This window comes from Macadamia integrifolia, chromosome 2, assembly GCF_013358625.1.
Source record: "Macadamia integrifolia cultivar HAES 741 chromosome 2, SCU_Mint_v3, whole genome shotgun sequence".
In the NCBI taxonomy this organism is placed as follows: Eukaryota; Viridiplantae; Streptophyta; class Magnoliopsida; order Proteales; family Proteaceae; genus Macadamia; species Macadamia integrifolia.
In genome coordinates, this window is record NC_056558.1 from 21051015 (window position 1) to 21066930 (window position 15916).

The following is a 15916-nucleotide window of genomic DNA, read 5'->3' on the forward strand; positions in this document are numbered from 1 at the left end:
TGGTGAAGTTGGTTTTAATATTCCAATGGTTCAGAAATTACTCTCTCAACATAATAATAATAATAATAATAATAATAATAATAATAATAATAATAATAATAATAATAAAAGAGTTACGGAAGGGTATTCTGGGTATAAAGATTCAAAATATTGTATTTACACGAGATTTTACATATTTAAAATCGTATAGTTTTAAGTATTTAACTGTCTACCCGTATTTTTCATTTTCTCTGTGGCCTGCATTCAATCAATGCTCAAAGCCGCTGCACAATTCACAGCAGAAGCTTTTGGACTCTCAAGACTCTGAGGTGTTATTCCTTCTTCTTCTTCTTCTTCGAGGGTTTATAGGAAGAAGAGAAATTTCAAATTTTCCTTTCGATTATTGCTTGGTTGAAGATCGGACAGTATTATCGTCTCCTTCCCCTCCGCTTGCCCCGCCCTCAGTTTCTCTCGGTGTAGCGAATCTATAGATCCCTATATTCCTGTGAAGCTTCTCTGGTTGCAGCGATAATGGATTTTTAATGTTTAGATGGTCTGTGCAGGTGAGTGAAATTGTTCATCTCAGTAAATCTGCTGCATTTTTCTTGCTGGAATCAATGGATGCTGGGGGTACTGATTCTCTTATTTCGATTTTGGGTAGTTTTTTTAGCTTCCTCATATGTCTTGGAGATCTTTTCATTTTTGACTCCTTTCGTTTGGTGGGGTGAAGTTCAGTAGATTCATTGTATCCTCTTTCTCTGTCACTTCTAGTTGGGAGATCTCAAGGTCTAGACGTGCTGATGCCCTACAAGATGTTCTGTACTCTTGGAACTTGCCTAAATAATGAATCAGAATTAGTTTTTGGTGGAAGAGTTGATGCATTTTGTCCTACAACTCTCTTATCGAAATTATGTTCTTGGATAATTTATTAAGAAAATTTACACTTGTCGTTTGAACTACACACGCTTTAGACTTTATTTCATCCCTTTGTACGATGGAGTTTGATCTTGTTCCGCTTTCACCGTCAGGATACTGCCTTTGGGAGAAATTCCATTTTCTGTTTTGGGTCTATATTCAACAAGGATTAGACTCCTGGTTATTGTGGCCACATGCGTGCGTTCTTATCTTAGGGGAAGTGCTTCAACTCTCTTGTCTTTAGATGTAGAACTATACATTTCTTGTCTATAGAAGATGATGACTATGAAAAATTGGTGTTAAATCAAATTAATTTTGTGGATTTTCAGGTTTTGATTAGTATCTCAATCATCCACAGCTCCGGGATTAATGTGCTGTTTTTTATGCTGGAGTCATGAATAGCCTCTTTGAACAATTTGTTTTAATTGACCTTTTTTCTGTGTTCCTCTTTTTAGTAGGAAGCGAAATGAGAATAATGAGTATTGTAGTATTAGTTCCACACTCCTCTCGCCCTTCCTATTTTGATTGTAGCCATAGGACCTTCCTTCACTTCACACAACTACCCTCACCCAAAAAAAAAAAAGAAAAAACCTTTTTCTTATCTCTCTCTTCTATATATATATATATTATTAATAATATCTGCCCTTCCTATATATATTATGTTACATGTATAGATTCTCTGGATATTTGGTTGGAAGAAGAGCAGATATCATTAAGTAAATGAGTAAAATTTTATCTGTGAGATTTTTGCCCTTTTTCAGCATGCAATGGATGGTGATAATATAATAGCTGTTCCTGAGATTGAGACAATCTGTGAAAATGGTGTTCTTGGGAAACTTCCAACCCCTGGTGAGGAAGGTCCAATGTCCAAGAAAGTTAATGGTACAAAAATGGTAGGACCAGATGGAAGTTCAGAAATTGTGGCACAGTTCAAAGAGAGTGTGAACTTATACTCATCTACAGGGGAAGCTGGAGATGGGACAACCGTCCATGAGCAAAGCAATGGTTTGGCAATATCTAAGGTGTGGTGTATTTGAAACTTTGCTTGGGTGAATGTGAATTTATTTGCCTGGTTTGCAATCCACCTCAGTGCCCCTGTTACTTTCTAGGATTTAAGGGAGAAAGACCAGGACCTGACTAACCACAATAAATCAAAGATTCCAAAGAAGAGCAAAATTGAGAAGCCTTCAAGCCCCAAACATGTAGTGGCAAGTTTTGTGCAGAAGAACAAAGATGGGAAGCATTTAGAGGTGGCCTCCACTGTTCAGAATGGTTCACCCACCTCAACTTCAAGCGCGAAGCAATCTTTTGCCCTTCCAAGCAACAGGAGATCATTTAATGAGAGGCAAGCTGCTGAAGGTAATGCAAGTATGGATTCCAGAAAGCTAACAAAATCAACATCTGCTCGGACATCCATGGTAATTTGTTGTCCCCTTTAGGCTTATAACATGAATGGGTAACCTCAAGTTTTTCTCCAAGTGATGTTTATGTCTTAGAAGTTCACTTTTGTTGTTTCATTTCATTTTTGCTTTTCAACAGGAATCCAGAATCTCTGTCTCGGCATCCTCTGGCACAGATGTCTCCCATGCTGGAGGACTGAAGTAAGTTTTTCATGCAGCCCGTATGATCTTTCCCTCTCCTTTCCCTATGCAGTACATATTTCTGGATGTATTATCTGTGTGCTTCAAATGCTGTCTATGGGATCTGGGAGGGCCCTAGTTCAAATAATCTTTCAACTTTTTTGTCTGTTAAGAGGTCTGGGTAATGTTTAAATTTCTGACACAACCCTTGTGACTCTGTAATCCAGAATATCTGGCTTGGCATCCACTGGCACAGATGTCTCCCATGTTGAAGGCCTGAAGTAAGTTTTGCATGCAGTCCGTATGTCCTTTCCCTCTCCTTTCCCTGTGCAGTACATTTTTCTGGATGTATTAACTGCGTGCTCCAAATGTTGATCTCATGGGGGACAGCATCTGGGAGGGCCCCTAGTCCTAATAATCTTTCAAGTTTTTGATTTAGTAAGGTCTGCGTAGTGTTTTAATCTGACACAACCCTCATGACTATGTAAGAAATGTTATCACTTGATATAGGGAGCTTGGAAAACATCTGAAGCCTCTGAAGCGAGGACCACCTTTTAAAGTTGAAGGAAACACAAATTCTGCTTCTTCGTATCCTCTCTAACTGCATTGTTGTGCTCCTACCCTTCTTATTTTATGTTTTACTGTTGTTTTGTTTATCCTTTATTACTTTGTAGAAGCCCCACAGCAGGAAGCCTAACACCCCGAAGACTTGGCACTCTTCCTAATTATGGCTTTAGTTTTAAGTGTGACGAAAGAGCTGAGAAAAGAAAGGAGGTTAGTCAATTTTTTTAAAAGAAAATCTCAGGTGATCAATAAACATATGCTTGTTAACAGATGCATCTGCACTTTATTCAATTGAGATGCTTTTCATCATTTGTTTTGCAGTTCTACTCAAAGCTTGAGGAAAAGATTCATGCGAAGGAGATTGAGAGAAACACATTGCAGGCCAAGTCCAAGGTTGCACCAGTATACTTATCAGATGAGATTCCTTACAGATATTGATTGGTACAAATAATGTATTCTTTTAAATGACATGATCTTGAACCCTTTAATAGGAGACTCAAGAAGCAGAGATTAAGATGCTAAGGAAGAGCTTAACGTTTAAAGCAACACCAATGCCAAGTTTCTATCAGGACCCTGCACCTCCAAAGGTGGAATTGAAAAAGGTAAATCCATTTTTTTTTTTCATAGTTTTAGTGCTGGTCCCTGCCCAGTGACAAGGAGTGCTTAAGATGGATTCCTATTTTTGTTGTTTAAAGTCTTAATGCTTACACCCTCAACTCCCCACACACACCCCCAACCCTCACCACCACCCCCCCCCCCAAAAAAAAAAAAAAAAAAAAAAAAAGGAAGAAAAAAGAAGAGCTTCCTATTTTTTTTTTTCTTTTTCCAGTTCTGTACAATGCTATCCCCTTGCTTGATCTTGGCCACATGTTAGTTGCATAATTAGCACATACAAAGATTGACACTAAATGCTGGGGTAGTTTAGATTTAATCTTGCGAGTTGGGTTTGTTGATGAACTGCTCTACTGCACCTTAGCCGTCACGTTAAATTCAAAACTGGTGTAACTACCCCGAAAAGGATCATAAGGGCTCATGTTGCTGGAAACCTGTGAAATCATGTTATGGGTTTCAGTGTCATTCATAGTTTACAAGGCGTTGCCTAGATGCCTAGGCAGTTTTCCAGGACCTAGCCCACTGGCTGCCAATACCAACTGATGTGATCTCGGGTTCCAACATCCAAAATTTGGGTCTCTATGGGCCCCACCCAAATGAAGGAAATTCAAATTAAAATGGTATGTGGCAATTCTGCAAATAAGTTGAACAATTCAGGACCTTACTAAGGAAATAACCAGGACCAGGGACAGACTGGTAAATTACTTGAAAGGAGGACCTTTCTGGAAATTCAATTCATAGTAGGGATAAATTAGAAACAAGTTAGGTATGAAGGGGCTTTTGAGTAATAATTACTAAGGAGTCTGTCCTTGCCAGCAATTAATAGAATCTGTCCTCTTCTTCCTCTTGACACAGAAATTAGAGGGTAAGAGATGATGATAGGCAGGGACTTCTTAAGGGGGCTGTAACCCCTTAGAGACAAGTCCAACAGAACTGAAACTCTGGGAGCATCGCCCAGCCTTGGTTTTTGTTCTAAAGCCAGAAAATATTATTTTATTGGGACCCCAGTTGGTGTAATATATCTTCAAATTTGCAATATGTGGAAGTTTAATCATAGATATGGGAATATTTATCAGCAACAGAATGTAAAGAGAAAGAAAGCAAATATGATGAGGATATGGCAAGAAATAGATGAATGAATGGTGGCTGGAAAACAGGGTATCCACCCAGAACTAGGAACAAGGACTCTTACTCTTTCCAACACATTGGAATTTGCCTCATTCTGATATCGAATGAAGAAGTTATTGCTTGTTCAAGGTTCAAGGGAGTTTTGGTAATTTGCTTGGCCAATTTTTTTTTTTTTTGATAGGACATGGCCGAATTTGTTAATGGTTTCTTAATGAAAAATGTTGCCCTTTGAGTCTTCTATATGAGGAAAAAGAATCGGGTCAATCGGAGTTTGGGTGAAGAAGATATGGCCATTTATGTATGATGACTCTGAAATAGAGCCAGTCGAACTCAAACCGGTCGGCCGGTTAACAAACAGATTCAGCCGGTACCACAGTTGTCAAGGCATCGCCAAGGCGCCTTGGTGTCTAGGTGTTTGGTGCCTAGGTGATTGTCACCTTATATTTTGGCACTTATTTATGCCAAATATCATTTAAGCAAATGCTTTTATATTCGTTTACTTAAGATATTATTCATAAATAAGCAAATGTCCCCTATTTTAATCCAATAAAAATAGTTTAAAAATCAAATTCTAAAATGATAAAAAGTCAATCCCCCATTCTAAGAATAAAAACTGGATTTTTGGTTATAGGGGCAATTTTTAACTTTTAAATGCTGGGGTTTTTCTCAATTCTAAAATTTTTATAAATCTTATCATGGTAAAACGTTGCTAAAAACCAAAAGTCCTGATAAAATAATATTGTTTTGATATCCATAAAATTTTCATTCAGGAGATTTTACATTCACGCAGTTTAAATTAAGTTTGATTATAACATAATTGTCATTACAACTCAGATTCAAGTAATCTTAGACTCGTTGGAAAACTGGTTTTGTGCTCTACCTAATACAAAAAGTGTCATGTAAAAATAAAATCATTTGACCAGTCAAACTTATTATAGAACACAAGCATTTATGTAAATGTTGATTTTTGATGACTTAATATGACTTAATACTTGGGATCAATTATTGGCATCGGTTCTGTGCATCGCATCGGCTTTGTGCATCGGTTCAAGCATCGGTGCACGGTACAATAGTGGCATTAGTAGCATCATTAAGAGTTGGAGCATCATAACTATGATGCGGCTTAATGTTGATTTTTTTTGTGACTTGATATGGCTTAGTGTTGATTTTTGATGATACAAGGTATATGCAGCATACTAACATTTGTTAGAAAAGAGAAAAAATAAAAAATAACACTTGGTCACCTTGAGGTTGGTGACTTGTCGCCTAATTGCTTAGGCAGCCCACCAACGCTTTGGTTCACCTTGGCACCGTGACAGCTATGGATGGTATACTCTGGTTTTTTGTCTGAGCTGAACTGGTTGACTGCTTCATTAAACCGATCAACTGTATACGCCATTTGAGTTACTCGTGATGGGTTCAGTGCTTTAGTTCATCTAACTTCAAGTCAAATTTTGGGCATCTTCGGAACCAAATTGGAGGAAGGCTCTTTCTAGAAAAGTTGTAGATATTTGGGTGTACTTTCGGATGATAGAAGAATCAACCCCCATTTGGATTTATATTGAAGTTATGCCTCCCGCAATGAAGAAAGGTTAGTTTGCCGGATTGGTTTTCGTTCAATTTGGGTAGTTGGACCAAGCTTAGGTTTGGGTCATTTGTTAGGATATTTAAGTGTAGGGATTTTTCTCACTATCTCTTCCTAGATAAAAGGAAGAACAAACCCTAGGAGAGGAGAGGAGAAAAGAGAAGAAGAGGTCAAGTGTGTGTGTGCTCTCATGAATAAATTGTGAGAAAACCCCTTGCTTGAAGATTTTAGTGTATTGAATGCTTGGGTATTATCACCACCAATCTTGAGAAGCCATTCAAGACTATATTGAAGGTTGAAGATGGTTGTTGGAGTTCATTAAAGACAAAGAAACTCCGTGTGTGAGAGAAGAAGAAGAAGACAAAGCAGAGGGACCACCATCTTCTACACTTGATGGTTCAAGATTCTCCATCAAAACGGAAAAGTTGAAGATTCCAGTGTATCTGGGAATCTCAGAGAATCTCTCCACCCCTTGCTAGTCAAGGGAGGTAAGCTTTATACACAAGTCTTAATTTTATAGGACTCAGGTTGTGAATGTTGTCTAACCTAAGGCATTAAGCATAAGGGGAGGGACTTGTACTCATATTATTATCATTTTACATTGTAAAGGGGGTGAAACCCTAGCCTGAGTTCCATCTCAGGTTGAAGCAGGGTGTTACAGCGGTATGGATTGTTGTAACAGTTATAAGCTAGTTGAGTATTGAGAAAAATATGAAACCTAGAAAGGGTATTGTTTTGTGGAGTAGGTAGTGAGCCGAACCACACGTATCTTGTGTACTGTGCATGTGTATGTATATTAGAGTGCGTGGATGTGTATGCCTGCAGTTTGGGTGTGGTTGTCTGGTAGACCTATGTCATTGAGTGGTTGTATGGTGGACTATCACACGACTGTGTGTTGAATAGCTTACAAGACTGTGCAAAATAGTTAAAGTCCAAAAAGATTTGCAGACACTGTTCACTCCCCTCAGTGTCAATCTAGGATTTACAGAGAGGAAGAGAAGAGAAGAAGAGAGAGAGAAGCGTGCAAGCGAATGAGGGAGAGAAATGATTCCTCTCCCTTATATTGATTTACTAACAAAAGTACTAGGTAACATACACCTCCCTAGGGAGGTAAAAGGTAAAAAAGTACAAGAACGATATAAGATAACAAGTTGATAAACCAGTGCCTAAAGTACCCTTATTACATGAACTGTAACACGTGGCATACAAGATTGGAATCCCAGACATGATTTCTTTTCATCTTCTTCTCCATTGATTACAGGGTTAGTTTATGCAATTCTCTTCTCTACAAAATAGAGAAGGTCCAAAAAGAAAGAGGGGGAATGAAGAGGTGGAAAGATGAGAAATGGGAAAAGAAAGATGAAAGTAGGAAGATGAGAATAAGAGGAAAGAGGCACAGCCCAGCAAGTTAGGAAGGTCTCAGCTAAATGGGGTCAGTTACATGGATCCTTGCCTTCAATAGGTTCTATCCGAGGTCATCCTTGCCCTCCTAGGATCTCCTTTCTTCATATCTATTTCTAGTTCTTATTCTATTCTAAGCATAAATATTCAATATGTTTTTTATTCATTTTTTTTTTTTGTTTCTTGAGTTCCGACTCTAATTAGGAATTTTTTGAAACTTCAAATCTAACCATTGGATTTCAATTCTGCTTCTATACATAGCTCTCTCTCTCTCTCTCTCTCTCTTTCTCTCAACCTGAACCCTTGATGGTGGCGCTTGAAGCTCTTGAAGAGTCCTGATGATGGTGCAAATCATGGACTGGCTTAAAGGTAATCTTCTAGGATTCTTCTTGGAGACTCTCTTCTCTCTTTTCTTTTCCCGTCTTCTTCTATAGGGCCTTTTCTCTCTTCTCTTGAGAGATCTAGTGTTGAAAACACTCAAAAATCCATAATAAATAGCCCTAACCCACAGCCAAAAAATGGGCCAGGTTGAACCACTTGTGGTTCGACCATATTCTGTGCACCGTCAGAAAAACGATCATATCTCACTCGTCTGGTATCAGAATGACTTGATTCCGGAGGCATTGGAAAGAAGATTGAAGCTCTACAACTTACATGATATGAGCTTCAACCCAGGTAGAGGTAGGACCTTGAAAAATGTGCCTCAATCTTCTGTCTATGCAAATAAAACATACTGGTCCCACTGTGTGGCTTTCACATTTGGTATCATAGCGTCTTTGACCGAGCTCAGATTGAGCTGCTTCTCGAGGTATATGAAGGCAGGCTTGAAGCTCTACAAATTTATGTTTTGAGCTTCAACTGATTTGGCTTGTAGGGTGCTCAGAAAACCATTTAAACAGGCTGAGAACTAACTTAGATTTGTTGCTCAGATTCTGGAACTGTCCAGCCTTCATCCAGAGCTGGCAGTCTTCATCTAGAGCTGGCAAACCTTCAAACGAGCCGGAAAAATTCCATTGGAGCCACATAGAGCCTCTTTCTTGTCGTCGTTTGTCAAACCCGAGAGCTACACCCTTCATCATTTACTGGTGTCAGCCTGAACTCTGCTCACTCAAACAGCCATTTCTCCTTAATCTTAGCTTCGATTGACCTGATTCTTTTTCCATATGAAAATTGACTTAATGGGCTACAACTTTCATGTTTACATGTTCAATCTAGGTTCAATGCATGGGTCCCAAAAAGGAGCTTGAATCTAATTGATGTGCAGACATAGCTTCCTTCAGCATACACATCACGCCTGATGATCGAGCCATATCCTCCCACTCCGATATCGGATTGACCAGATTCAAAATTTGGTGGAAAGCTAACTCAGAGATCACTTTTCTAGTTTTGAGCTCTTACAAATTACAAGTAAAGGACAGCTCATAAAATCCGAGAAGTCGCTGCAAGTGCACAAATAGTATACTGAATTACATGAACCACAACTGTGCCCTCAACCTTGCAAGTCCATCTCTTGTCAGCCCATCAACAAACTTATCTACTCTATCAATACATGCTCTGTCAGCTTCACATGCCACATCATCCATATGGCTGTTAGCAAGGTTTTAACTGTCCTTCCGTATACACCGATACCAACCGATATGTATCGTATCTTTAAGGTACCAATACGATATGGTATCGCTATGATTCCTAAAAAATATTTGCTATTAGTACATCTAAGAAACCTCATCCTTCATATGTATCAATTGAATGCACTTGTCTTGTTGTACTTTATTCTCTTTTTATACATGATATATTTTACATAGGACTTATTTATAGTTTTTTATGCTTCAAAACTATATTTTGCACAATATCTTAAGTATTTGCATATGTTTCTTGACCATGTCTACATGTATCTAACATATCATGCATTTCTCCGATACAAATATATGATACATCTCTTAAAACCACCATTCCGATATGATACTCGATACCAATACTTAAACCTTGGTCCCGCTGATAATCGTTCAAATGGAATTGGAATTGTGACTCGCTCCAACTATAGAAGTAACCCTTTAGAATGCCGTGAACCCTGGAATTGGCCGAGATGCTGCTACATCTCATTATAATAAGAAAATTCTGTGGTGAAGAGGAGAAGCATCACTAGAAGTAGAAGAAGCAATTGTAAAAGAGGAAGCACCATCAGGGCAGTATATACCATCCTTCTCACGCTCCACTGATTGTCTTCCTTGCCTGGAGATCCTGAAAGACACAATAAGAAAGATGGGAAATAACAGAACAATTTAGTGCCTTGGTAAGTTGGCTAAGAGAAGGAAGATTTGAAGGTAGCCAAGGTACATGAAGTACAAATGATAAGGATAAGGAGGAAGCTGGAGAAACTACACCATGACTAGAAACTGGGTAGAAGAACTATTAGCAAGGATGGCTCGAGATAGATGATTAGATTTCTGGAAAGAAGAAGACACATTCGACTTAACAGTCATATGAGAGGAAGCACCTGAATGAATTACCCAAGTGGCAGGGGATGAAGTGAGAAGCGTAACAGTACTCATATGAGCTAATGTAAAAATGGATGACCGAATTTCAAGTTGCTGAACTCATTTCAGTAATTGATTATAATCATCTTATGAGACATAGTAATCGATTGACCAGATCTAGATGAAGCAAGATTAATGTCATTGGATGACACCACGTTAGAATTCCCATCAGTCACTAATGCATTGGCGTATTGCATTGTCCATTGAGGTTTTCCATACTTCAGAATTGGGTTGATCAACAATGTTACTTAGAGCTCTTTTGATACTTGTCCAGATTTCTGGGATCATTTTCCGCCTGGCACTTGTCAACCGTATGATTATTCTTGCCACAGTGTGTACACTGTTGGAAAACCTGAGTCAGCGGCTATCCTCCACAACCTCCAAGGCCATGTCTTCTACCTCTCCCTGAACCTTGATCTCTTCTTGAGAAATCCAGAACGATGACCATGACCAGTTTTGTTATCCACCAAAGCAGCAATTCCTTTTGAAAGAGGTGATTCAGATATAATGAGGGAGGGAGATATAAGATGCTGGGATGTCCCGGAGGTGTTGCTCTACTGTGTGTCTTTCTTTTTCTTTTCCCCCTTTTCTTTCCTTTGCTTTTTATCTTGCATTATTGTGGATCTCTGTAACCGACCCCATTAAGTTGGGAAAAGACTTTGTTGTTGTTGTTGTTGTTGTTGGAGACATGATACGCTGGATACAACAGAATGCTTCAATCATAGAAGGAACTTTTTCACCAGCAAGGACCTGACTTTCGACAGGCTGTAAGAACTCAAACCAGAAAAAAATTTGGCCACTCGAAACACGGTTCATTGAGTTTCAACAAGTCCAAATCAGTAGTGAGAGGCTGCTAGACATTCAGTTCTTCCTGCATGCTTTTAAGTGCTTTATGATATTTTCCTAGAGACTTGTCACTTTGCTTGAAATCAAAGATATTCTCAAAGAAATCATATACTCGGGACATTTTTTTTATCTTGAGAAATACTCTCCTTTAAATCATCCCAAACTCCTTTGGCTGTCGTATGGAATATAGCATTCGCTGCAATGGATGGATCCATACTGTTCCATAACCAGACTAATAATGTATCATTCTCGCGTCCAATCATCATAGCCTTTTGAATTAACAGATGGAGATCCTGAAGTTAAATACTTCAATTTTCCCTTGGCATTAATATAAACTCTCACAACTTTGCCCACAAAAAATATTTAGATGCACCATTTAGCTTGATAGCAATAATTTTGACATTAACAGTCCTTAGAGGGTTTGGACTTTGGAGTCACCAGTTATAGCAGAGCAAAGGTTGGTTTAAGACTAAGAACAGATGACTAAAAGGTCAAATCAAAAGGCGGACGAAAAAATAGCAAGCATATCACAATCGCAGATTCGAAGCAGAGTGGAATTGCAATAGAAGGCAGAGGAATAAGATAAACCTGATTTCTGACCATAAACAGCAACTATAACCAGCCAGAGGCAGCAGTAATATTGAAGGCCCCCTTCGAATCAAACACAAACCAGTGTTAGAAGCTGCAGAGTAGAAGAAAACCCAACTGCAGGAAGCAGAGGGGAAGAAAAAAAAAACCCTAATTGCAGAGTAGGATGTGAAATAGCATGAGTTAAAGTTTGATTTCCCTGAAATTTTGGTCGAGTATCTTACCTGAGGAGAATTGAAAAAAAGGGCGTACATAGTGCACGAGGGGTCTGGGGAAGGTCATAATGTACACAGCCTTAGCCCCGCTTTGTGTAGAGGCGGTTTCCTGACTCGAACCTGCGACCACCAGGTCGCAATGGAGAAACCTTACCGTGCAAAATTTCAACAAACTGGTTAATGATGCTCTGAGTTACCCAATATCCCATTTAAGATTCTGTTTTATTGCAAGTTTGCCACTCCCTCTTTGGAATCTTCGTTATATTTACAGAATAGCCATTTTCCTCCTACTTTTGGCTATTGTACACTTGGGTGGGCCCATAAGTGAGCTAAATAAGGTTTTTTACTCGGGTTCCACATTATCACCCTAAACACCCAGTCCCAGACCCAAAGAAAAGCACACACAGTATTTGATGCATGATAAGACAGTAGGGGCTAGGCAAATGCAAATTAGACTTCTTTCAGTCTGAACAGCTCAGCGTACAGTCCAGTAGTTGATGCATGGCATTCTGATGATCCTGTGTAGTCTTAAAAGTTACTGGTGGAAGTTGACTGTTGGTATCGTTTTAAGGATTACTTTATCTTTACTTGTTTGGGGTTTATATATTTAAGTTGCTGATGATGCAGATACCACCAACAAGAGCAAAATCTCCCAAGCTTGGTCGTCATAAGAACCTATCCATGGCAGATACTGAAGGAAATAGCAGCAGCAGTTGTCGATCGGGCCGCCTGAGTCTTGATGAGAGAGTCTCCCAAAATGGCCTCATGAAGGGACCATCCCCTTCACGAACCAAGAAGCCGCTTAGAAAGTCTCTTCCCAAACTGCCTTCTGAAAAGTCCACCTTGGCCAATGCAGCAAATGATGCCACATCTCCTTCTCAGCATGATGAGCAAAACTTGGAAAAGGAGGCTGATCTAACTGCTGGGCCAAGCCAAGCTGATTCCAGTCCTGATGGTGGATCTGGGACCCAAGAGCATGCAGAGCCCTTGTTAGAGCAGAAACCCATGAGTGAACCTCATGTGACAGAGCATTTGGCAGAGCAACAGTGAGACTCGGTGTGTGTTTGTTGACAGCAGGGACAGCATATCCGCAGAAAATAAGGAAGGTATGAATAAGACTGGATGATTGCTGATGAAGGTGTGAAGGATTTTGTATTATGGGTTGTCTGGTCTGTCTTGTTCATAGTCAGCATCAAGATTAATTGCTTCTTTGTGTGCTTGCTTTTGTGATTACTTGCTTCAATGGTCCTTAAGGACTTGCACTGCAATTGCACCACCATTGTAATATTATTTTTGGGGTTTCTCCTACCCAGCTCTGAATTTAATTTCATATTTTGTCTGTTGTTGTTGCATGTTTGGGTCTTGGGATGAGCTATGGTTATTTTTTTGCCAGAACTGGTTGAAGTTGAATATCTTCCAGAGAATGAATGGAGTGGGTTGGAAGCCGAAGTTGTCTACCAAGATTTTGCCTCAGTACTGAGCCTACTGACGGAATGTCGGCCCATCAGATGTCTGGACCTACGGTTTGCCCAGGGGTTTTGAGTTGGGACTAAGGTTTTGGCATTGTTGACGGCCAGCAAAGGTCCACAGGTTGCTCACTTGTTGCAAGTTTTTGGTTCAAAGGCACTTGCCTTCTTCATATGCTCTTTTACCATAAGAGCCCGCTTGATAGTCTAGTTGGGGGTAGTGTAGCCTTGTTGCCTCTAGCCGCATCTTTTTCGAAGCTGATGAAACAGATGACTTGATACTGAAACTTATACTTCATTGGTGGCTAGACTTGTTTAAAGTTTGTTAATGAATAATTATTAACAAAATGCTCTATAGACTTGATTGAAGTTTGGTGACTAGACTATTTCAAAGTTGCTTAATAAATTAGTTGAACTCTCTACCTTTTAATAAAGGAACTGACTGTATTTTTAGCCCTATTGACTTCCCCCGGAAATTCTGTGTTACCGATCTCCACTGATATACCCTTTGATTTTTTTTTTTTCCCTTAATTTTGTAATGGCAAGGATTATCCCTTATGACTTCACCCTATGCTCGATTATGCTCAACCACATTCAAGAAATTGGCATTAACTTTTGCCATAACATCCTACCAATTGTGTTGGAATATCCTCATTTAAAACTCAAGAGCACATTGCATCCGGTACTCGGAAGAAAAAAATTCCACTCCACTTTCTTGGGATGTTGGCCCCTACCTGGTTTGAAGCCGAATACTTTGGGTTAAGGTTTGGCCCAAACCCAAACAGTGGGCTGGGATGGGCTTAACCTATGGTATATTTATATCCATAAATCTCTTACATGGGAGTTTACCACACCCCACCACCGCCCCAAAAAAGAAAATTCTCATACGTAGAGGTAAGCTAATATATTTTTTTGTAGAAGCTAATCACCTAGAGCCCACCTGCAAAACATTCGTTCAAAAAAAAAAAAAAAAAAGAGAGAAATTCCAGTTGTTTGCTTGAGTTTGCTTAGATCATGATGTAGGAGCCGAAGGTACGTTCTACTAGAACACCAAGAGGGCTAGTTGTGGTTGGTAGACCAACAAAATAAAGAAGGGGAAGTGGGCTGGCACTCAAATGAATCAAAGACGAAGCTGCAGCGTTTGTTCTCACTGTAAATCTGCGTCCCAACTACCATTATGGTAATAAGATGTTGAAGGTGAACCTCCACCACACCAACCCATAGTAAGAATGAATATCTCTCATCTATCTGGTATAAATATATGAATGGAATGTATATATATATATTTATTGGATATTCCCAGAATAGTATCCATGCGAGGCGGCAGTGGAGAAAGAATCTGAGAAGATCTGGTTGGTGAGGTTGAGGTGTTGAGTTTTGAGAAAATCCTAGAATACTAGAGAGAGAAGCTCCGAAGCAAATACTTCCACAAGTTCTTCCAAGATCTCTTGAAGTGCCTCGCCGGACTTCAACAAACTCCGATCACCTCAAGTCTGATCGCCCATCAAAGGTTAGCTACCTATAGCTCAAAGATCTCTTCACCAAACCAACCTTCTTCTTCTCAAATCCTCTAACCCAAACCGTCCTAAGCCTATCCAGAGACTCAAGAACTCTGGATCAAAAATATCTCCAAATATTGTAACTTTAATTTCAAAGATATATTTCAAAGTTATTTTCCTTGATTGCATTATTAGCTTCTTTTCTGCATCTGCATCTGCATATAGTAGCTTCTTGTTCTATCCTTGGATCAAAGCCTACAGTCGTGCCTCTTGATTCCAAGATATAGATCTTGTTAAGCAGCTTTTATTTTCCTGCTTTTATTTTCTGCAATTCCATATCTTTTATTTCAGTTTATGGTTTATTTCTTTACATTGTTTATTTTAATTCAAGTAAATTTTGTTCTGAGTAAGGTATTGCACCCATCTCAGTGTTAGTCTCCTTGCTGGATCGGAGTAAGGTATTGCACCCATCTCAGTGTTAGTCTCCTTGCTGAAAGCTTTGAACCAGGCTTCCTGGTAATCCATGTATGTATAATTTTGTGGGGAAAAAACATTTGAAAAGCTCCTTTGGTTCATGGGATGAGTCCCCCAGTCTTGGAGAGACAGGATTTTGCAAATGGTTACAGTTGTATGTGTAACCAGAGTTGGGTCAGTTCTGTCATAATTAAGTTTGAGTCTGACAGAATCAGTTTCTACGAGAATATACTCGTAATATTCTTGGTTTTTTGCCTGGGAGTTTGAATAGTGATTCCAATATATATATATATATATATATAGATACACACACACACTAACAAACTTCCATGTGCAAATGCACGTGGGGGCATTCGTTAAATGGCAGATTGAAAGTACTTTTAACCCACAAGTTTTATATATTTCTCCTATTAGAAAGTACTATTAAGTTTTAATCCATAAATATTTTTTTCTAATTTTTCACAAAGAGAATAATTAGAGGGAGTAGATTGGTGGTTGATAAACTGGTGGAAAACGTGATTCCGAAAAAA

General features: G+C 39.1%; 1 protein-coding gene across 2 annotated transcripts; it reads left to right on the top strand.

Moving 5' to 3' along the window:
- The first annotated feature begins 223 nt into the window (after positions 1-223).
- Positions 224-13294, top strand: LOC122070050 (protein WVD2-like 6). 2 transcript variants are annotated; one of them, XM_042634148.1, is made up of 10 exons: positions 224-542; positions 1656-1916; positions 2004-2312; positions 2434-2495; positions 2702-2755; positions 2985-3062; positions 3149-3248; positions 3360-3431; positions 3530-3640; positions 12575-13294. In XM_042634148.1, the coding sequence occupies exons 1-10, from the start codon at positions 522-524 to the stop codon at positions 12995-12997; spliced, it is 1491 nt and encodes a 496-aa protein (XP_042490082.1). In that variant the 5' UTR covers positions 224-521; the 3' UTR covers positions 12998-13294. The 2 variants fall into 2 exon arrangements, with proteins under 2 accessions (XP_042490082.1, XP_042490088.1); XM_042634154.1 differs by lacking the exon at positions 2985-3062.
- The last annotated feature ends 2622 nt before the right edge of the window (positions 13295-15916 follow it).

Excerpts from the sequence above, each read along its gene's own strand:
- LOC122070050 (XM_042634148.1), top strand. The coding sequence starts at position 522 with ATGTTTAGATGGTCTGTGCAG. Across the intron at positions 2,496-2,701 it reads TCCCATGCTGGAGGACTGAA|AATATCTGGCTTGGCATCCA; the intron begins GTAAGTTTTTCA and ends TCTGTAATCCAG. Across the intron at positions 3,641-12,574 it reads CAAAGGTGGAATTGAAAAAG|ATACCACCAACAAGAGCAAA; the intron begins GTAAATCCATTT and ends CTGATGATGCAG.